The sequence below is a fragment of the Vicia villosa genome, linkage group LG1, assembly GCF_029867415.1.
Source record: "Vicia villosa cultivar HV-30 ecotype Madison, WI linkage group LG1, Vvil1.0, whole genome shotgun sequence".
Taxonomy (NCBI): domain Eukaryota; kingdom Viridiplantae; phylum Streptophyta; class Magnoliopsida; order Fabales; family Fabaceae; genus Vicia; species Vicia villosa.
The window spans coordinates 124,452,088-124,473,306 of record NC_081180.1 but is presented as its reverse complement, the minus strand read 5'-3'; the positions used below and the strand labels follow the sequence as shown (position 1 = coordinate 124,473,306).

General features: G+C 35.3%; 3 protein-coding genes across 3 annotated transcripts; all 3 read left to right on the top strand.

Moving 5' to 3' along the window:
- The first annotated feature begins 7,625 nt into the window (after positions 1–7,625).
- Positions 7,626–10,475, top strand: LOC131616201 (root phototropism protein 3-like). Its single transcript, XM_058887472.1, has 4 exons — positions 7,626–8,170; positions 8,292–8,361; positions 8,500–9,573; positions 9,896–10,475. The coding sequence occupies exons 1-4, from the start codon at positions 8,055–8,057 to the stop codon at positions 10,253–10,255; spliced, it is 1,620 nt and encodes a 539-aa protein (XP_058743455.1). The 5' UTR covers positions 7,626–8,054; the 3' UTR covers positions 10,256–10,475.
- Positions 10,476–13,771: 3,296 nt separating this feature from the next.
- LOC131644100 (uncharacterized) lies at positions 13,772–17,119 on the top strand. The gene is made up of 6 exons (XM_058914496.1): positions 13,772–14,115; positions 14,195–14,274; positions 14,379–14,434; positions 14,538–14,650; positions 16,481–16,542; positions 16,640–17,119. Exons 1-6 carry the CDS (start codon positions 13,927–13,929, stop codon positions 16,935–16,937), a joined length of 798 nt encoding a protein of 265 aa, XP_058770479.1. The 5' UTR covers positions 13,772–13,926; the 3' UTR covers positions 16,938–17,119.
- A 223-nt stretch (positions 17,120–17,342) lies between these two features.
- LOC131644099 (amidase 1-like) lies at positions 17,343–20,953 on the top strand. Its single transcript, XM_058914494.1, has 9 exons — positions 17,343–17,690; positions 17,834–17,986; positions 18,238–18,362; positions 18,505–18,630; positions 18,753–18,935; positions 19,048–19,195; positions 19,297–19,465; positions 19,552–19,686; positions 19,771–20,953. The coding sequence occupies exons 1-9, from the start codon at positions 17,581–17,583 to the stop codon at positions 19,891–19,893; spliced, it is 1,272 nt and encodes a 423-aa protein (XP_058770477.1). The 5' UTR covers positions 17,343–17,580; the 3' UTR covers positions 19,894–20,953.
- The last annotated feature ends 266 nt before the right edge of the window (positions 20,954–21,219 follow it).

The following is a 21,219-nucleotide window of genomic DNA, read 5'->3' as shown; positions in this document are numbered from 1 at the left end:
CCTATTAAGGTCTCCTAAGTCCCGACACCTAAGTTAACTAGGTGGCCAAGTTTTTTGCTTTGCAAACAAGCATACAGTATCAAACATTGTTCTCATTAAGCAACTAAAGCAAGCATGTTATCGACCTATGAAAACAAGTTATATTGGGTGACCCTTGTCCTCATTTCATGAAAATGCAAGAATTAACAAGGATGATATAACTCTGAATTTACAAGAAAGTCAATAACCTCAAGGAGGATTTTACTCAATAATATGAGACCGTGACCACTCAAAAGCCTAGCATTGTAGTTAAGTTCAATTTTTGGGAGCAGTAGTAACAGAGAGAGAATTATCATTGCTTCAACAATTTTCAAGTATCATTTGGCAGTACAAGAATCAGCAACCATACAAACAATCCTTTGGTGGCTGAATTGAATCAACTAACAATGTGAAGAAAGAAAGAAAGAAAAAGCTCTCATTTCGATAATCTCCATTTTCTATTTCTATTCCTCATTGCAATTTGTGCAACAGGAGAACAAGTTCTTAGCTTCTGAACCCAAAATTTTATATCTTCTTTTCCCAATCTGAAACTCATCATCAAAACAACCCCAAAAGAAAACCCTAAAAACCACTCCTTTATTGCTTTATTTTTGAACAATGTAATTGAAGAAACCCCAATAATACAAAAGAACAATGCCCTCAGAAACATGTCCAATTCTGAAACCCTAAATGCCCAAAAACCTGCAACACATAACAACACACAAATGGGGAACAAAAGCCTCTTCCCATTCCTCTTCTTCCTCGATTTCCCTCTCCAGCCACCGATTAGACTGTTCAGAATCCGATGCTCATTCGAATTGCTTCGTGCAATTTCACCGACGATTGAATTCAATGGCTCCGGTAGGATCTTGAGATTGAATGCGAGCGTGGAAGCAAGTTGAAGGATCTTTCGATTTGATGATTGGGACCAACCTCGCCTCCCAGCGCAGACGATTTGTTGGTGTTGTGGAGGTGGATGGGATTGCAAAATGGGGAACGATTTGGGATTGCGGAGACGAGATTCGATGGTGGTTTTGGGGAGTGGAAATTGAAATGTGTGATTTGAAATTGAAGGAAGGGATTGGGTTCTGGAAATGTAGGGTTTGAGTTTCACCATAGTGCTTGTGATGTTGTGACCGTTAGTGAGTGCAGAAGAAAACCAAGAAAGTGGTGTTTCCTGTGCTTCTGCTCTTTCAAATTGAATAATATCACTTCAAAATAGTCATAGGTTAAATGCAGTTTTTCTCTTTATTTTCATTTTTCAAAATTTTGATCCTTTATTTTAAAATTTTATTCATTAATTTTTCCATTTCATTTTTGTTTTTGTTTTTGTTTTCATGCTTTTAATTTGAATTCAAATTTTAATAACATGAGATTTACAATAATTAATTTTAGGTAATTTGTAATTATTTTTTTATGACTTGCAATATAATTAATTGGTCGAAACTAAATCTAAGGAAAGAGATTTGTTATTGTTAATTTTATTCCATTTCCACTAAATCTCTGAATATTCGATCGCTTTAGCTGCACAACGTTACGATAAAAATCAATATTCAAACTCATCTTCCTGTGGGTTCGATCTTACTATATTACTTCACATTGTCGAACACTTGCGGCCTTGCAACACATCACGGGGTAATACTGGTCTTTGAAGTTCTTCACACTCTCTAAATAAACCTCAAACATCTTGGTACTATGTCTAAGAGAGACCAGACATTGACCCCAAGATGAATTGGTAGAACTCTGTTGGACTTTAAAGAGGTGGAAGAAGAGGGTCAAGGACGACACTCCTTTCTTGTATTCAGACAAGTACTAGAAGACTTTTATATAACCCTGATTCACCTAGTGCAATTGTGAAGGAGAAATTTCCAGATGATTTAGAACGACCACGTCAAAGTCGTTAAAGGGAAGATAGAAACATATCAAAGAAAACAAGCATTCATGGAGAGAAATGACACACCCATCGCATGTGTTGCATATCTCTTATCCTTTTTTGTGGGGAAGCATTTCCTATTGTGAGAAGGGGCCTACTTTAGTAAAGGTGTAATCCACACCGCCCTCGCTAACAAAGGCAAATACGATATCCAACGTCTCCTGATCCACTCACGCCTTTCAGTCTCTGAATTGAGAATTTCCCATTCTAAAGAGGATGCCAACACATAAAAGATATGACAGTATGTAGAAACACATGGTTGATATAAAGACAAACTTTGCACTCCCACTTAAGTTTTCCTATGACGAGGAAATTCACCAAAATACAAAACAAAGAATACTAAAATGTTGGTGTAAGCCCTAGAGGCCAATACTTTTGGTACTTGTATCGAATTATTTATTAATAATAAAAGGCATTTCTTTATTATGTTTGTTTTTCCAAAATAATAAAGTCCCTAGAATAGTTAAGTTTGTTTAATGAAATGTTAAGTGCGACTTAATCTTGAGATCCCATTAAACATAAGGACATTATTCTTAAAGTATCCATATTTGAGCTTTATTGTGAAGCGGGATAACATTAAAGCATCAAGACTGTTATAAAGATAGACTGATGATCACATCTCATGGATCATGGATAATGAGTTATCAAGTTTTGACATAGGTATAAATATTAAGAGTAATTTATACTGAATTGACCCGCTATGAGAATACTACATAGAATGTTATGCAAAGTGTCATAAGTTATTCTCATGGTGATAAGTGATGTATATCACCCTTCGACCTGAAACTACTATGGATCCTAGATGTAGAGTCAAGTGCTTTATTGCTGATCAAACGTTGTCCGTAACTAGATGACCATAAAGACAGTTGATGGGTACTTCACAAAACATGCTGAGGGACATGAATGACCTAGATGGAATTTGCCCATCCTGCATAATAGGATAAATGTCTAAGGACTCAATATTAAACTGGACAAGGATGACACGGTCTATGCCTTGTGTTCAATATAGACATAAGGGCAAAAGAGTGATTGTACACATAAGCATTATCACAAAAAGGTTTTTGTCAGATCACATGACATTTTCATGACTTGGGTAGCAGTGATGTGTTGCTAGATATTGCTCACTATTTATTATGTTAAATGTGTGATTTAATATAATTTCCAACGTCGCGAAAACCTACAGGGTCACACACATAAGGACGGGTTGATGAGAGACGAAGTAAATAAGGAACATCGTAAGGTACGGTGTACTCAAGTGAATTCGGAATGTGGTAAGGTACCACATGTTTAAGTGATATACGACTTAATTGGGCTTTAAGCTTGCAGTCTTAATTGGGATTTTAACTTGTAGCCCACACAAGTGGTTCTTTAAATAGAACCCTTGTGCTGAAGCATTTCGTTTGATGAAAATTCGGTCTGAGAAATCCTAGGCATATTTTCTTCTCTCTCACTCAAAGCCTTTATTCGTATCATCTAGCACTGAGACTGAAGGGATCTGTTTGTGTGGACTGAGTAGAGGCGTTGTTCTTCATCAACACTCATGATCACTCCTTCGATTCGGCATCAAAGGTTTCAATCGCCATAAAAGGTAACCGTTTCTATCACTGATCATGCCCATTCGTAAGGATCACTAAAGGAAAATTTTAATTTCTACTGCATTTTAGATTGCAATTTTCCTTCATAAAAGCCATGGATTCTTCTTTGAGAGAATATTATCACTTAACGTTCCACAATTAATATCAATTTTTCCCCATAAAACCCGAATCTCATTTCCAGAAACCCAAACAAAGCAAAGAAAATAGGAAAGAAAGAAGGATTTAAGTGTTACCTCGAAGAGATGAATTTGATGACCCACGAGTTGTAGGCTCCACTAAAAAGAAGTGGCATAACTATGTCAAAGATAAAGAGTGATGTAGAAAGATTGGCAGAAATAGAAGAAGTTGCAGACACAAAAGAAGAAGAGCATGAAGGAGTGAAAAACACTTAGAAAGCGGGGGATTGAATAAAGGTTGTTTCTTTTTGGCAGATAAAAATAATGAACACAATTATTTTTATCCTGATTCGTTTGAACTCAAACTACCTCCAGTCCACCCTCACAGGTGATTTACCTCCACTGAGGTTTTAATCCACTAATAAAAAATGATTACAATGGTTCTCCACTTAGATTAACCTCTAAGTCTTCTTGAGTCTACAGATCACAACTTGATCACTCAAGGAATTTTTCTTTACAAAGATATAATCAATTACAAGAGATTAAAGCTGCTTCTAATAAAGCTGTAATCACCAAGTGATTTTTCTCTTAAGCTTAAGTTCTAAATCTCACTAAGTATACAAAAGTATGTGAGCTTGAAGATGAAGATTGCTTCTTTGTTCTTGAGCTTTTAGCGTGAGAAAGGTTCAGAGTCAGATGACGAGTATATGAAAAATGAATGTATGCTTTCTAACATTTTTCCTTGCTGACATCTTCCTTTTATAGGCATGAGAATATGACCGTTGAACAGTTCTGCATTTAATGCTTTGCGTGTACAGTACAACGTTGCATTTAATGTTTCACACTTTTGTCAACTACCTCGAGCCTTGCAATAACTGCTACTTCTGATTTTTCTTTTTGTAGCCATACTTCCAACGTTCCTTTTGTCAGACAGACAGACTGGTCTATTTAGTCTTTTCATCATTTGCTTTCTTCTAGACTCAGACTTTGCAAGTCTCTTTGAATATTAGAGTTTCCAGCGTTTGGTGCAGTATTAGAACTTCAACGCTTCAGTCTTTGGAAGTTCTTTAGAGCGTGATACCTTTAGAGCTTCAGAACTTGCTTCTGCTTGTCATGATCTGAAAACTTCAAGACCATCTTCTGGTGTCTTCAAGATCATGTTCTGATGATGCCATCCAGAACATCTGAGTCAGAGCATCTGAAGGATGAAATGTTGCATACTCTTTTATACTTTTTCTGAAATGGAAAACGTAGTTTATTAGAGTACCACATTGTCTTATACAAAATTCATTCCTAATGTTATCATCAAAACTAGAAAATATGATCAGAACATTTCATGTTCTAACAGAGCATCCAAAGTTCAAAAATGGCGAAAAAGAGGAGATAATAGTTTCATATTTCCTTATGTGTGTCTCAACATAAATGAATCGTGTAATCTATTACGTTGAGAGTTATGAACCACACCACCACCAATCGAGATCTCATTATGAATTATTCAAGAACGCTTAAGTATCTTAGTGCTAAGAGGCATCATTACTGTTAGATGTAGGGACACATGTCAAGACTTCCCTACGAAACATTGCTAATCACGAAAAAGAAATTTAATACGTCTGTTTCCAATGTTAGTGACGCCTCGTCAAAATTATTCACTTACTACTGGAAGCCGGTTTGGAGGCACACACGACGAAGCCCTCATTCTACGAAGTAGGAACAAGGGCTTAGGGGGAAAGTGTTTTAGACCACTCACAAGTCCCGTGATAAAAGGCCCAAGAACGAGCGCCAATTAGAAAGGCGCATGGAATTGGTGGACCTTCACTCCAATCAAGGGCATACGATTCTATCCTTGAACACATCTCTCACCGTCAGATCTAATCAGGCGACAACGCGTGTAACTCGACGTGTTATACACAGACGATTTTAAATTCTCATGCTATTTAAGGGCTAATGCACATCATTTAAGGTATTTAAATTCATTCTCACTCTCACACTATTCTTCATTCCCTCACTGACTTGGGCGTTGCAATGATAACCTTGCAGGCCCACCCGTCTCCGCCTTATCGAAAATTTGAAGCAAAACCAACCACATACAATAGGAGGATTTAACTTTCCATCCCCCAAATTGTACCTGGCACCCCCGTATTTTGATAATGCCAAAGGTGCCCATGGTCATAATGGAATCAATTGTTCGAACAAAATTTCCAGTACCCACGAAATTTTCGATTTATTTGAAATTTTTGGTGAGTAACAATTTATTCCAGATTTTTCAAAATTTGACATTTTATACCAGAAATTTAGTGCTAAGTTGAAATTTTTGGTAGTTTTGTAACTCAAAATTTTCAACGATCAGGATTTTTTCGATAATTTTATATGGCTGCGATTACACCGACAATTTTCTATGGTCTAAAATGAATCCAAAATTGTATAAATATGGGTCATTTGTTGTTGAGAGAAAAACATCTCAAATGCCTCTTCCTTACTTTTTTATTAAGGCAGAAGTGTACTTCAACGGAGATAAACATCCTATTGAGTTCCGTCTTGCGGATGACACTACATCTCTCGCCAACTTGACATTTAAGTTGAATGAATTGTTGCTTGATACCGATAACAGAAAGGTGAGAAAGATCGAGTTTCGTGAAGATTTGATTGATACTGATGGAAGGACGAAATACAACCTTATTGAGTTGAAGACCAATGAGGATTTAACTGTCATGTGGAGATTATTTCGTCGGAGGCTAGGAAGACTCTGCCACATGATTCCTTGCCCGGGCTTCCGCTCTATAAGTGATCCTGTCGGCAATGGTCTTGTCATTCCGCTTAATCCCTACTGCAAAATGATAAAATGACAAAAATCAGTGAATTACAATCGATTTCCAAGTTTCTAAGTTAGTACTACCACAAATTCTTTAATTTACGGAAAATTTCAATTGTTTTTGAACTACCGAAAATTATGAAAATTCCGGTAAAATGGTTTCCAAAAATTTCGGAAATTTCATAATTTCCAATAATTTTTTTGAAATTCCATAATTCCTAGTAAAAACTTCAGGAAATTCTATAATTTCAGGTAAAAATTCTCGACAATTCCTTAATTTCTGGTAAATAACTCACTTTTCCAACAATTTACGGTAGATTTCGTAAATTTTCAGTATCGCTAGAGAAATTTTGAAATTTGAGCAAAATTCGAGTGAATTTTGAAAATGGTGAAAATTTTTATAAAAATATTATAATTTTTTCATTGAGTTTGAGGAGTGTCGGGTACATAATGTTAAATATTAAGCTTTTTTAAAGTAAGACAAATTTGAGGTGATAGATGATAAAATTCTATCAATAATATGAAGAGGAGTGCTAGCAACACTCTCTTTTCAACACTCTCTCCAACACTCACTTTCTTATTGGTTAGAACATGTGTGGGTCCCTCACTTTAAAAATGGATCCCACATAAAGTGGTAGGGCCCACACATGTTCTAACCAATAAGAAGGTGAGTGTTGGAGAGAGTGTTGAAAAGAGAGTGTTGCTAGCATTTCTCATAATACGAATGTCCTTCATAATTGTTTCAACCCAAAATTTAAAAAGAACTCAAAGCAAACAATAAAAAAGAATGATTAGTCTCAACAATATAATAGAATTTTATTTCATCAGCAATGAGGAGTATCAGTATAAAATAAGATAATTTTTTCAAACGAAAGTTAAAAAGTGATTAAGATCAAATCTTGTGTTTCGATAATTAACATGCTTTTATACCATTTGCTTTTGACAATTTTGATTTTCTAACACGAGAAACAATTGATCTTTTACATATAGTCCAAAGACTTATGAATAACAATATTGTATCTCCTAAGTCTATAAATATAATTTTTAAGAGGATTCATTTATATAAACTTTATCTATATCCGGTCAATATAAAATTAAAATAAAAATTAAAATTATTTTTGTTAGAAAACATATTAAAGTCTCACATTACTTTAATTTCTATGCCCAGTCAACATAAAATTTAAAAGCTTTAGCAATAGCAAGTTTCCTGACCACAAAATCATAAGGCTAGAATCAATTTTGATACAGCTTGAGATGGGTTATTGCTTTGATACAGCTTGGGTAACACCTTCTTAATTGATGAATGCGATGCTGATGATAAAGGGTTGTACTACTATGTGGATGAGGAGAATGCAACATTCACTATCTGCATCATTAATTCCAATAGTTACACAAAAATGACACAAGATAGAAAAAGGTAACAAACCCTCTTCAATGCCTCAAACACAATAATTCATGAAGGATTTGACACATCTAAAAGTTGGACACTTTTTCTGTCTATATATATTCATTTCCACAATTCAATTTATGTATCTAACCATTCTTCGCCACTAGCTAAGTTTCCTGGTCTTCATAAAGCAACCATGAAAACTCTTGATTCTAAAAGTGTCTTGAGTGAAGGGAAGCTTAACCGATGTGTTGTTCTACCAGTTAATGTTCCTATAGTGGCTGATTCCTTAAAACGGAAAAACCAAAACTGGTAAACATTTTTCACCTCCTAATCATCATGCCAAAATTGAAACATAGTATACTAGTTATTTCATAGGCTTGCGATTTCTTCATTAGTTTCTTGCGTAACAAGTTTCATTTGTTTGATGCAGGTTTGCTAGGGCTAGTTCTGTCAATGATTTAATCATACAAGTTGGTGATTCCACCTTTCACTTGCATAAGGTGACTATTATTTTTCCACCTTCACATCTTCATAAGATAGCTTCATTATATATATGTATCTTATCTTAATTTAGTTATGTATCATCTTTGCTTTTAGCGATTTTTTATAAAGTTTTGATCAATTTCTTGATTTTTCAGCTTGCCATGGTCTCAAGAAGTGAATATTTGAACAGACTTGTCTTTCAGAGAAGAAGCAACAACGAAGAACATAGTAGGATTGATACTATTCAAATAGACAATCTTCCAGGTGGTAGAAAAACATTTGAGTTAGTTGTTAAATTCTGTTATGGTTGGAAATTCGACGTGACACCCTCAAACATATCTTCACTATATTGTGCTGCAAATTTCTTAGAAATGAGTGAAGATATTGAAACCGAAAATCTCATTTCAAAAACAGAATCATTTTTCAGTTTTCTAATTTTAACTTCATGGAAAGACACATTTCGTATACTCAAAAGCTGTGAATCACTTTCTCCTTGGGCCAAAGAGTTACAATTAGTGAAACGTTGTTCAGAGGCAATAGCTTGGAAAGCATGCGCTGTTCCGAAACTTGAAACTAGAACTGATGCTTGGTGGTTTGAAGATGTATCGCTTCTACGTATAGATCATTTTATTGATGTGATACAATCGATCAAAAAACGTGGAATGAGATCAGAGATTATAGGCTCTTGTATAGAATTTTGGACTTTAAAATGGTTCTCTAAAGTCACACTTAGACTTGATCCTAATGCTAAACATGAACACGTGACGATTCAGTTAATTCAGTTACATAAAGTTACAACCGAGTGTTTGATTAAAATGCTTCCTACCGAAGAAAATTCCGTCTCTTGCAATTTTTTGCTTTACGTGTTAAAGGCAGGGATGGTGTTGAAAATCAATCATGAGTTGATGTGTGTGTTAGAAAGAAGAGTGATTTTGATGTTGGAGCAGTGTTGTGTTCAAGATCTCTTGGTTAAAAATTATGGAGATAAAGATTCCTTGTATGATGTTGATGTTGTTGTAAAAGTGTTACAATCTTATGTTTGTGGGATGTCAAGTAATTCTGCAGCAAAAGTTCGCACTGTTGGAAAGTTGGTGGATGGTTATCTATCACAAGTTGCGAGGGATCGGAAGCTAAAAGTGGAAAGTTTCAAATTGCTTGTTGAAGCATTGCCACAAAATGCTAGAGAATGTGATGACAATCTCTATAGTGCCATTGACATGTACCTTAAGGTAATAATCATATGGTCGCAATTATGTTTGCAGTCGATTCACAATATTTGATATTGCGTATACTCACAATCAAATGTTGCACATACTCACAATATTTGATATTGCATATAGTGGACCATCCGTTACTGGTTCATTCGGGTCACGCTCCAGATGACAGTCCTGAACGTAAGGGTGTGTGTAAAGAGATATTCACCTTATAAGCAGGTTTTGCATGAGTTGACGCCCGACCCGGATTATAAAATGATAGATAGTCCATATTGTTTTGCATTTGTCTAAATGGTTATATGGTTGCTGAAAACTTAGACTTGACCAAATTTTGCAGGCACATCCATATTTGACAGAAGAAGATAGAGAAAATGTGTGTAGTGTATTGGAATACCATAGATTGTCACAAGAAGCGCGTAAACATGTGATGAAGAATGATAGGCTTCCCATGAAACTATCAACACAATTTGTCCTTCTAGAGCAAGTGAACATGTCGTGGACAATGGCGAGTAATGGATTTCATTACCAAAGGAAAACTCAGACAAACATCAGGATAAGCAAAGATATTGAAAAAAGACAGATGAGTCAAGAGATAAAAGTGATGAGAAAAGATGTTGAAATGATGAAGTCGCAACTCGTGAATCTAAATACTTGCAAAATGAAGCTCCAAAAGCAAATGAAGATATGCACTAGTTGAAGAAGAGATAGATTATCATGTACAAGTACTTTAGCTCAACATGATGATTTTTCTTTATTCTCTGATAGCTTATATTATTTTGCCTCATAAGAAATTGACCACTATATTTATATGCTTCATGTTAAAACCGGTTAGTTCAAAAAGAAAACCAGTATAGCTTGTCCGTATTCTATGAATGTTAGAAGAGAAATGACAACAATATACTCTTTTGGTCCTGCTAGCATTTCTCTAATGTCAGATTACAACAATATACACTATTGTATTCTAGTTCATTAAGAAAAACATATAGAGTTTTACAGATAACAACTGCAATAACAAAATGCATAGTAAGGAATAATCTAGATAGTATTGTTGCAAGATTTGATAGAGCTAATGATGAACTGCCAACTCAACCTTTTCTAACTGCATTTGTTACTTCTCTATGACGCAGTCTTCTAAATATTTTAGCATTGTGATCTGGGTTTTCCTTGGCCTCATTTTAGGCCACTTCAGCTATTTTCTATTCAGCCCATGTACTATCATTCTCCATGCCATATGAAAGCACCTTGTCCTCAAGGTGATAACACAACTTTGAGAGTGTCTTAATTTTCCCATGAAGTATCATCAGCATGCACACCACGCCATTGTAACACTTTGAGGCGTGGTTTAGAAGTCAACATCCATCGAGAATTGAGTATGACTAGTGGTGTGATGATATAGGATGATTGCCCAAGGCCGTATGAGGCAGTGTAGCCACGGCGATTGGAGCAGAGTCATTGTTATGGAAGGGTTTCATCATTGAGCAGTGTAAAATCAGATGAATTTTGGATGCCAGTAGTAAGAGCAGTTTGTACATAATTGTTCCAATCCTCTCTAGAATTTAAAAACGCCATAAAAACAAACGTTTGTTCAGTTTGGAGTACAGTGAGGTAGTCCCCGAGGTTTAATGGTGGGTTCGTTGTTTGATTAACACCCTCTCACCTATGTTGTAATGCACCTCATGCCTATTGTTCATCATTAAATTTCTTCATAGTTACCTGCAGCTTGGCCAATTTTCTTGTTAAAGTTGTAAATTGTAATCATGGTTTCACGTTGGACTAACAAAACATAAGCAACATCAACAGTGGAGGTACCTGCTAAGTATTAAGCAATGGTACGAGGGAGCTTTTCAAAAGTAATTTCAAATTGTGTCTTTCCAGGGACACGGGGTTGTGAAGTGTTGTATGACCACTCACCCCACATCAACTATTTACCCTATGTCTCGGGTTTGGAGTGCACAAATGCGCGTAAATAATGTTAAATTACCTTGTTAAAAACCTCAGTCTGGATGTGGATGTATGCATGCTGAGTCACGGAGTTCTCTTCTCGTCAGAGTCACGGCTAGTGGACGAGTCCTCGATGGTTAAAATTTGACTTGCGTACCTTCTGCGGATGGAGTTAGTCTCCCCGTCTCCAATGAATCCTCCTGTGGGCAGAGTTAGTCTCCCCACCTCCAGCAAAACCTCCTGCTATAATGTTTGCTATAATGTTAAGGGTGTGGCGAACAACTCTCTCTTCACCACCTTTGCTTGGTTCCTTGCTTTTCTTGGGTCTAGGACTCCCAGAGGTGTCTCACCCTATAGAGTTGGATTCACCTTGGATCTGGGTGGAACCGCTTTTGACATATTTTTTCAAGCGGCCCTCTTGGATGGGGAGCTCTATCTCATTAAAGCAAGCGAGATATTCCTTCAAAGATTGAGCAGTGCCTTGGCGAATGTCGAACAAGCTAGTAGCAAACGTGTTTCTATGTCTGCTGACCGCAAACTGATGGGCTAATTTATTTACTAAGTCATAGTTGGCGGTGATCGAGAGTCGTTGTAGGCTCATGTACCACCTTAATGTTGCGTCTCTGAAGGTGCTAAAGAGAACCTTGCATTTCAGGAAACCGGAGGTTCCAGTAATTGTCATCACTGTGTTGTTGGAGACGACATGCTCTTGGGGGTTGCCGCGTCCGTCAAACTTGACTGGTGATGGCAACTTGAAGCTCTCTGGCATTAGTTCCCCCATGTTTCACTAGAGAGAGGTTCAAGAGTCCAGAACTTCAGTCTCCTCATGACGGCCGACTTCCTTCTGCTCTGCTGGATGTGGAGGAGTTGTCCTCCAAAGTCAGAATTTGGCGACATAAGTCATTCATGGCGGCACACATTTCTGGTATGGCGTCCTCATTGTATTGTTGTCGGTCGGAGTTACTATTTTCTTGTTCACCATCTTGGATATGGTGTTCCATGTCAGTTTTATCGGAGTCCAATAGTGAGTACCAATTGTATTTGCTAAAAACAAAATGAATGACAATCTCTAGTTGTGTAGAGTTATTTGAGGGTTTTAGGGTTGTTATGGTATTAGGGCAAACTCAAGTAGTGAAAAACTTTGCATCGGTGAGATTGTTGAGTAAATTGAATGTCTTCTATCAACCTTATGGTTGAGGTTGAGGTATTTATAAGAGCCTCTTAAGATGGGGTCTTGTGACCTAAGAAAACGGTTACAATATTCTTTCTTATCAAGATCAGAGGAAGTGAGCAATTGGGGTCTTGTGACCTAAGAAAACGGTTACAATATTCTTTCTTATCAAGATGAGAGGAAGTGAGCAATTATTTCCCTTATTATCATAGAGAACGTGAATTTCTTCTTTAACATCCCTTCTCGTAAAGTTACTAGATAGGGACACGTCATTCCCTATATTTTCAGAAGTGGGCGAGTTATTCAATCAAAATGCGAACACTATAATTAATATATGCACATTGTGATAAATAGGCTGCTAAGAATCTCACTTTGGTCGATATGCAATATCCTTTCCTTTGGTGTCGCCTCCTATAGCTCTTTTACAAAGATACCTATAAATCATTTAAATTTTTTGTTTGACACAATTATTAAGAAAGGAAAGGAAGTTAGGACAACAAAATTACTCCAAAAACCAACATTGTTTGCATTGAAGTGGCAATTACTATCTCACACTGAATTCATCTTTACAATTTCGATATTGAGTATAATAAACATGTAAATTAAAATAGTTTTAGGTTTTGTTTGAATTGATGGAACTAGATGGAGCGGAGCGGAATGAGATAGAATAAAATGATATTTTATTGTTTGGATAATTTAAAAACGGATTGAGCGGAGCAGAATAGAGTGGTATGGATTTCATTCCATTCCATCAGTTACCACTATTTTTCTTCCCCTCCGATTTGGGCAGAATGAACAACTTATCTTATTTCGTCTTAAAATTTCCAAATAATGGAATGGTATCTTCGTTCTGTCGTCTTAAAATTTCCAAACAATGAAATGGTATCTTCGTCCCGTTCTGCTCCATTCCGCTCCATTCCACTCAACTCCACTCCATTCCGCTCCGTTGATTTTATGATATCCAAACATAACCTCAAGGTTTCTTTAGATTGATGGAACCAGATTAAGCTCAACATAATAAAATAAAATAAAATGATATTTCTATTGTTTGGAAAATTAAAAAAAAAAAATCCATCGTTCTTATTATGTGCAAAACTCCTACTTTCTCATTGACATTTGCCGGTTGAAACTCAAATATCGAACTCTCTATTCAAAACCCCTCTTGTAAAATCCCTCCTATTCTCTGCTCCAAACAACAACTTAATTGTAATCGTAAATCTGTAGCAGAAGAAGCAAGGATCGAGCTGCACGAAAAGATGGAAGATGAATCGGCAACCAATTCACACGATTCCATTTGCCCAATCTGTCTCGGATCCTTAACTCAAGACTCCTATCTCGACCATTGTTTGCACAAATTTTGCTTCAATTGCATTCTCCGCTGGACCAATATCGTTTCTTCCAAGCACCAAACCCCACCTTCTTCCGTAAAATGCCCCCTTTGTAAGGTTCGCTTATTCAGCGCACTCTTCAACTCTCACGATTAATTATTACACTCTTATTTACCATGCTGATTTTGTTATGCAGACAGATAATTTTTCTATCATTTATGGAGTTGATGGAACTTCCTTTCAACGCCATTATATAAATGCCAATGTTCAAGATTGGTTTGTTGTCTACTCTCACTGAGTCACTATGCCTCTGTTAATTAGTTTTCTTTATATAAGTTTCATAATTTAGTAGAATTCTCATTTTGTAATTTGTATTGCAGTTTTGTGTTATCAAAAGCACACAGATATAGGTTACAATGCTATTATACTCAACAAGGTTTTTTATAATCTATTCTATCACATTTTATTCATCATTAAATGTGTTTGTATCTGTATGTTATTTGATTTGTGTGGAATGTTTGTTATACTTATAATTGTAGGTTTCTTAGAAGACATATTCAATATATCACTCTATTGGAAATCTTGTAAGTATTATCAGCCAAATAACTGGCTTCAAACTTGGTTAACAAGGGAAGTTCAAGCCCTTACCCAGGTTAGTTTGTTTTCCTGATAAGTGTACTGTTTGTGCATTCTCTCTCATGTCACCATGCATGGATAAACCATCAATTTAGTCCACAAACTATCACCCTCTCTCCGATTTAGTATCTAAACTAGTTATCATATTTTTATAGCTTAGGGCGGAAAATAGACTTTGGTGGTTTGGGCATGTAGAGAGAAGATCTGTAAATTCTATTGTAAGGAGAGTAGATCAGGTAGAGAGGAGGTAGAGAGGAGTCAAAGAGTTAGAGGTAGAGGAAGACCTAGAAAAACTACAGGAGAAGTTATTAAGAAAGATCTAGAGATTAATAATTTGGAGAGAAGCATGGTCCTAAATAGAACATTATGGAAGAAGTTGATCTATGTGGCCGACCCCACTTAGTGGGATAAGCCTTGGATGTTGTTGTTGTTGTAGGGGTTAAATTGGAGAGGATGGTAGTTTAGGGATTAAATTGATGGTTTATTCCACGGTAATGGTGTGTTTGGTGGAGGGAAGAAAGTGTGAAGAGAGAAATAGGTGAGAGAGAGTGTGAGAAGAGAGAAGTAGGTGAGAAATAGAATAGATTTTGTATATTGTTTGGTATAGTTAAAATTGAAGAGAAATAGAAGAGAAAGAAGTGTGTTTATTTTGAGAATGACGAAAATACCCTTTATCTAAAAAATAACTTATTTTATTTAGCTTATATATTTATATGAATAAAAACTTATTTAAATTTTAACTTTATCATTATTAAACTAAATATAATTAATCAATTAAATTTTGTTTAGTTTATTATATAAAAACAGAAAACTAAAAAACTTAATCAGTTAACAATAAGTTTTTAATTATATAATATAGTTAAGTAGTATTAATATATTCATGTCAATATAGTAAAAATTAATATAATTATTTAATTTATTTTATGTTATTCCTTTTTCAACTATTTGTTTTTATTTAAAATTATTAATTAATGTTGTAGAAAAAAAAATGTTAAGTAGACAATTAAAAAAAGGGATAAACTTTGTACAATAAACTTCTTCTATGTAATCACAGTATTGTTTTCATTTAAAATACATGCTAAAGAAAATCAAAATAAACACAAACGTTACGTGAGTCTTTTTGCATAATAGAAATAGTTGAAATTTTGTAGAATGTTGCTGTAAATTCTCAGTGCATTGATATGCAATGCAATTATAATAATTATGAACAATAATAAGGGTAAAATTGGAATTGAGAAAATATAAAGTGTTGTTTTCTTATTTCTCTTCAGTTTTGGGAAGAAATAGAAAATCAGTGGGGTCCACACAAAATTAATCTCTCTCTCCAATTTCTTTTCAAACCAAGCAAGAGAAATTTGATATCTCTCTTCAACTTCTCTCTCTCCTACTTCTCTCTTACCAATTTCACCTCAAACAAACATAGCCTAAATGATTCTCATCCTTACCAATGCGTTTCATTTACTAACTACATTATGTTGCATTTTCCTTGGCACGCTGTATGCAATGTGCCTAACTGTGTAAATAAATTTTCTTATAGTTTTCTTTCATAACTTGTACGCTTAGGCCCTATTTGGATAAACAACTTGATTAAGCTCTTATTATATGCATGTTTATGTATTAGCTATTTCTATTTGTCTATGATAAAAGATACAATAAAGTTAGATTTTTTTTTCTAATATAAATCACAAGTTGTTTTTATAAGCTATCATGGAAAGCTTATGAAAATAAGTTGAAAACAACTTATGAGCATGTCATAAGCTATTTCTATAAGCTGTCCTAAACTCAAATAATGCAATCTGAAATGTCTCTTATTCTTGACTCATGCCTCCTTTTGCTTAATCTTTAGGATGAGGATGTTGACATCATTGTGCACCATATCTCTGGTGTGGTAAAACCATTATGGACAAGGTAAGTTTCTTCATGCAATTTAAGTTAATCTAACTTTAACTCATATGAGAATGACAAAGAGTGATGATCTGTTTACTGTTAATTCTCTAATCTACAGTAAAGAACAGAAGCCACATACAACAGAACCTGAAAAGAAACAGGAAGAGTTCAAGATGTCGGTCTCTGAAGCAGCCAGGCCTTTTCTGGGAGCAAGAACAGACAGATTTGTGTATGAGATTCAACTATTTCTTGCTTCAGGATTGAATATTGAAGCTTATGATGCAGTTTACATACAACGCTTAGGTTGGAGCTCACCTGGGGTAAACACTGAAGTTTCTCAAAATGAATTGATTGATCGCACTACTGTGATTCCATACCTCTACATATTTGATGACGACTCTGATGGAAATGAGTAGATTCCTTTTTTTTTCTTTTCATTTCTATCTTTCTCATTTGTTTGTTGTAATTCTTGGATAATTGGATTGCTCCTAAATAGTGTGGGAGTAAATTTTACATATACGAAAGAGTGCTATTGCGGGTTTGGATCCTCTCTAACTACATTGCAATTCTTCATTCAGATAGTTAAGCCATATCTCTACGTGATGTGAAGCTTTTAACTTTTCTCCAATTTCAATCATTGGTGTGATAAATGAGTAAACTTTTATGTAAAAATAGAAAATAAAATAAACGCATTGGTTAAACAGAGATAGAGAAAACTAAGTGTTGAGAAAAAAAATAAAATATTGAAAATGAGTAAAAACAAAATAAATAAAGTATAGAATGATATGAAAAAAAACCAACATATTTGTAAGATAGAAAGCTAAAGACAAAAAAATGGAAGGTGGCTGTGTCACTACCTTTTGGATTGGCCAATCAAAATTTGTTGATTGGCTATCTTCAAAATAATCATAGCAACAGTGAAGCTTCTATTGACAAGAGAAGCTCCTTAATCAATCCTTGTAAGTTTTTTTTCTGACCCACAAAACCAGTGAAGAGGTGCTGCTGTTACATATCATCTCTGGGGGGTTGTAAACGTAATACAGTAGCTTTGCAACAGACATGGAAACAGCCTCAGACTATGCAGCATTCATGGAGAGATTCATCTTGCCACCAACTTCTTCTTCCATTGATCTTCCTTTGAATTCACTCACCTTTGCAGTTAAAGACATGTAAGTAAACCATGTCACTTTCGTAAAATTCACAGTATCAAAATTTTCCTGCTTTCAAAGTGAACTTATACTTAATTAACTCATGTATTTGAATCCATACATCTTGAAATTGATGGAAGATATTGATTGCTTTTGTCGAACAGATTTGATGTGAAAGGGTATGTAGCTGGATTTGGGAATCCTGATTGGGCAAAGACTCATGAGGTTGCTACTTCTACTGCTCCAACAGTTTTGGCTCTCCTTAGTGCTGGTGCCACTTGTGTTGGTAAAACTGTCATGGATGAAATGGCTTACAGGTTTTGTTTTTTGTCAGTCAATTTTTTCACCCATTCTAAAGAATTATCGATTTTTTTAGTAAGTTTGAATCTAATCACAAGGGTGCATACATGCATATTTGCTTATTTAACTTACAAGATTGTCTATAAGAGTTTGATTATTAGGTAAAATATGATTCTATGAGTATTTTGTATTTTTTATCGTCGGGCTTGTGCATATGTTGAACATGTTACTTATGTTAGTTGTATAACGCGGTACTCTGTTTTGACAGTATAAATGGAGAAAATATACACTATGGAACACCGAGAAATCCTTGTGCAGAAGACCGAGTTCCTGGAGGATCTTCTAGTGGTTCTGCTGTTGCAGTTGGTGCAAAGCTTGTTGATTTCTCTTTAGGTCAGTCATTCTTCAATTTCATGAGCTATTTTGAGTACCACTTAGTTGATAATTTAAAGTGCTGTTATGTTTTTTCCTTTAAAGGTAGGATACTCTTCCATTCCATGAGATTAATAATCTGAATTTTTTGTTAAAACTATAGGAACTGATACAGGAGGAAGTGTAAGAGTGCCTGCATCGTATTGTGGGATTTTCGGTTTTCGTCCATCTCATGGCGCTATCTCAAAATTAGGAGTTGTTCCTATGGCACAAAGTTTTGATACTGTAGGTAATAATCTGCAATCTTCGTAGTTACATGGAGTATATCTAGTGAACTTGAAAATATGGACTCCGGAATTGTTGAGCTCTTTTTCTCGAGATTGATTTTCTTATTCTCTTATTCACATCTAGGATGGTTTGCTAGGGATCCAAAGATTTTAAGCAGAGTTGGACATGTACTTTTACAATCTCCACAGGTCACACCTGTTAGACCTACTCAGGTTATCATCGCAGAGGATTGTTTTCAGCTTTCAAGCGTTCCTTACGATGTAGTTCCACAGACTGTCATCAAAGCAGTACAGAAGTTGTATGGAGGTAAATGTTTGATATTAATTCAGCATAATAATTACATGTTGTTTCGGCCAATTTTATTTAAACTGATGATTTTTGTTGATGTATCTATCTATCTATCCATCCGCGGCTGCAGATGATGTATTAAGGCGTGAAATACTCGGTGAATATGTGAAGGCCAAAGTTCCGGGTTTGAAACATTTCATGACTGATGAAAACACAAATCAAGTATACAACATTGCGTCACTTGCTGCACTTTCAAGTGCGATGCGATTGCTTCAGAGGTATAGCTCACTACTCCATCCATCCCTAATCTTTTAGATATTGCGGAGATTTCCTTTAGTTAAGATTTGAATGCTTTCTTATTTTACTATTTGTGACATAGGTATGAATTTAAGAATAACCACAGTGAATGGATCAATGCAGTCAAACCTGATTTAGGTCCCGGAATTTCAGAACGTGTATCAGATGCCCTAAGCACAACAGGGGAGGGTATCGATATTTGTCATTCTATAAAAGGGGAGTTGCATGCTGCTCTTACTTCTCTTCTTGGGGTATTCTTTTTCTCTCACACACACCACCCCCTTGGCCTGCATTGTTTGTCTATAAGTCAGTTTTACAGTTTGTGTGAAAATTTCAGGATTTAGGTGTTCTCGTGATCCCAACGGTTCCGGGGCCTCCACCTAAACTACAAACAAATTCATCTGAATTAGATATTTTTCGCGCAAGAGCTTTTAGTCTTCTGTCCATTGTTGGAGTTTCTGGATTTTGCCAGGTTATTATTTGTGTGTTTATGAAACACTCAAGACTCTTTGTTTCTTCGTTATTTAAATATGATTTTTTTCTGAACAATTTACAGGTAAGCATACCGCTAGGATTGTATAATGACCTTCCTGTATCAGTTTCTCTGGTGGCCAGGAATGGTGCAGATGGATTCTTGCTTCACCTTGTTGAGAGTATTTATGATAACATTGAAAAGTAGGAACTGGCATAGCTGACAGCATAATTAAGTTACTTTTTTGTAACTGCAATGAAAGTCTGTGTAAGCAAATTTTTGTCATGATCTAGATGAACATCTATATCAATGTGTTTGTTTTTTTCGTAAAAGACTATGTTTGAGACTATATGAATGACATTGGTGTTGTCGCAGAAAATGGTGATAGGTTGTAGATGTTGTATTGAAAAATCCTTTAGTAGATATAGTAACCATTGAGATTCACATTAAGTGTTTGTGAAAGCTCTACTATACTCAACTTCTGAGGAGGATCTTGAGACCAATTGTTGTTTTTTTTGCTTTTCTAGCTAATGAGACTTGTGCTAAGGTAAATATTGAAGCATGTTGTTGATCTTCTAGTCGTTGGGGGGCACCCCAATCTGAGTCAGTGAAGCCTATCAAGGTAAAACTTGAATCAATGTTGAAGAAGAGACCCATAAATGGTATATTCTTGTTGTTGCTTGCATGTGTGTAGTGAATGGTTTTGACAATAATGAGCTCAAATGGTAATCTTGAAGAAATGTGGGAGGTTTGAAAATTCTTTCTTATTTTCTTAGGATAAGAAGGATGGGTGAGTGATGGGTTGTTTCGGAAGTTGTGGTTGTGTTGGTAGAACAAGGGAGTTATTGGTAGGGGTAGTAGATTGAGAAGAAGGAAGAGTATATGAAGGGATAATATATGGAGTGGTGGGTAAGTCATTAGGAGGGTGTCGAGTTTTGTGATATGTGAAGGGAAAAATGGTTTAAAGGAAAACAATGTCCTTAAATATAAGAGAATTATACATGCCACCTTTTAAATTATACATGACACCCTCATAAAATATGTTTTTATCATTATACTCTTGTTTAAAGTCATTATTTTTCAAAAATATATGCGTTTTTATCAAAAATTTAGGGGGTGTATCAGAAATTTCGAAAAAAATACTAGATTTTTAGCGGTATATTCTTCCCGCCAAAATCCGCTACCCGCTAAAGTCCGCCTCACCTATTTGTTAAGCTCGTCTGAGTCGTCTCGATCCGCTCTTTTTTAGTTAATTATAGTAATTCAAATTCTTGATGGTTTTATTTTGTACATTTATTTGTAAATATATGCAATATTTTTTTAGGTAAAATTTATTTAAAAGATACTTTATTTGTGAAAAATTTAATTGAAAGGTAAAAATGACTATTAATCTATTAAGAAAATAAAAATAAAATAAAAAAAAAAAACGGGGTAGACATGATTTTTATGTCCATTTTACATGGTGGACTTGTCCGTCCCGTTTGCTTTTTAGCAAGATTTAGGCGGGGCGGACAACCCGTTTTACCACCTCTA

Excerpts from the sequence above, each read along its gene's own strand:
- LOC131616201 (XM_058887472.1), top strand. The coding sequence starts at position 8,055 with ATGAAAACTCTTGATTCTAAAAGTGTCTTGAGTGAAGGGAAGCTTAAC. Across the intron at positions 8,362-8,499 it reads CCACCTTTCACTTGCATAAG|CTTGCCATGGTCTCAAGAAG; the intron begins GTGACTATTATT and ends TTGATTTTTCAG. Across the intron at positions 9,574-9,895 it reads CCATTGACATGTACCTTAAG|GCACATCCATATTTGACAGA; the intron begins GTAATAATCATA and ends CAAATTTTGCAG.
- LOC131644100 (XM_058914496.1), top strand. The coding sequence starts at position 13,927 with ATGGAAGATGAATCGGCAACCAATTCACACGATTCCATTTGCCCAATC. Across the intron at positions 14,651-16,480 it reads AAGTTCAAGCCCTTACCCAG|GATGAGGATGTTGACATCAT; the intron begins GTTAGTTTGTTT and ends CTTAATCTTTAG. Across the intron at positions 16,543-16,639 it reads GTAAAACCATTATGGACAAG|TAAAGAACAGAAGCCACATA; the intron begins GTAAGTTTCTTC and ends TCTAATCTACAG.
- LOC131644099 (XM_058914494.1), top strand. The coding sequence starts at position 17,581 with ATGGAAACAGCCTCAGACTATGCAGCATTCATGGAGAGATTCATCTTG. Across the intron at positions 17,987-18,237 it reads ATGGATGAAATGGCTTACAG|TATAAATGGAGAAAATATAC; the intron begins GTTTTGTTTTTT and ends CTGTTTTGACAG. Across the intron at positions 19,466-19,551 it reads CTCTTACTTCTCTTCTTGGG|GATTTAGGTGTTCTCGTGAT; the intron begins GTATTCTTTTTC and ends TGAAAATTTCAG.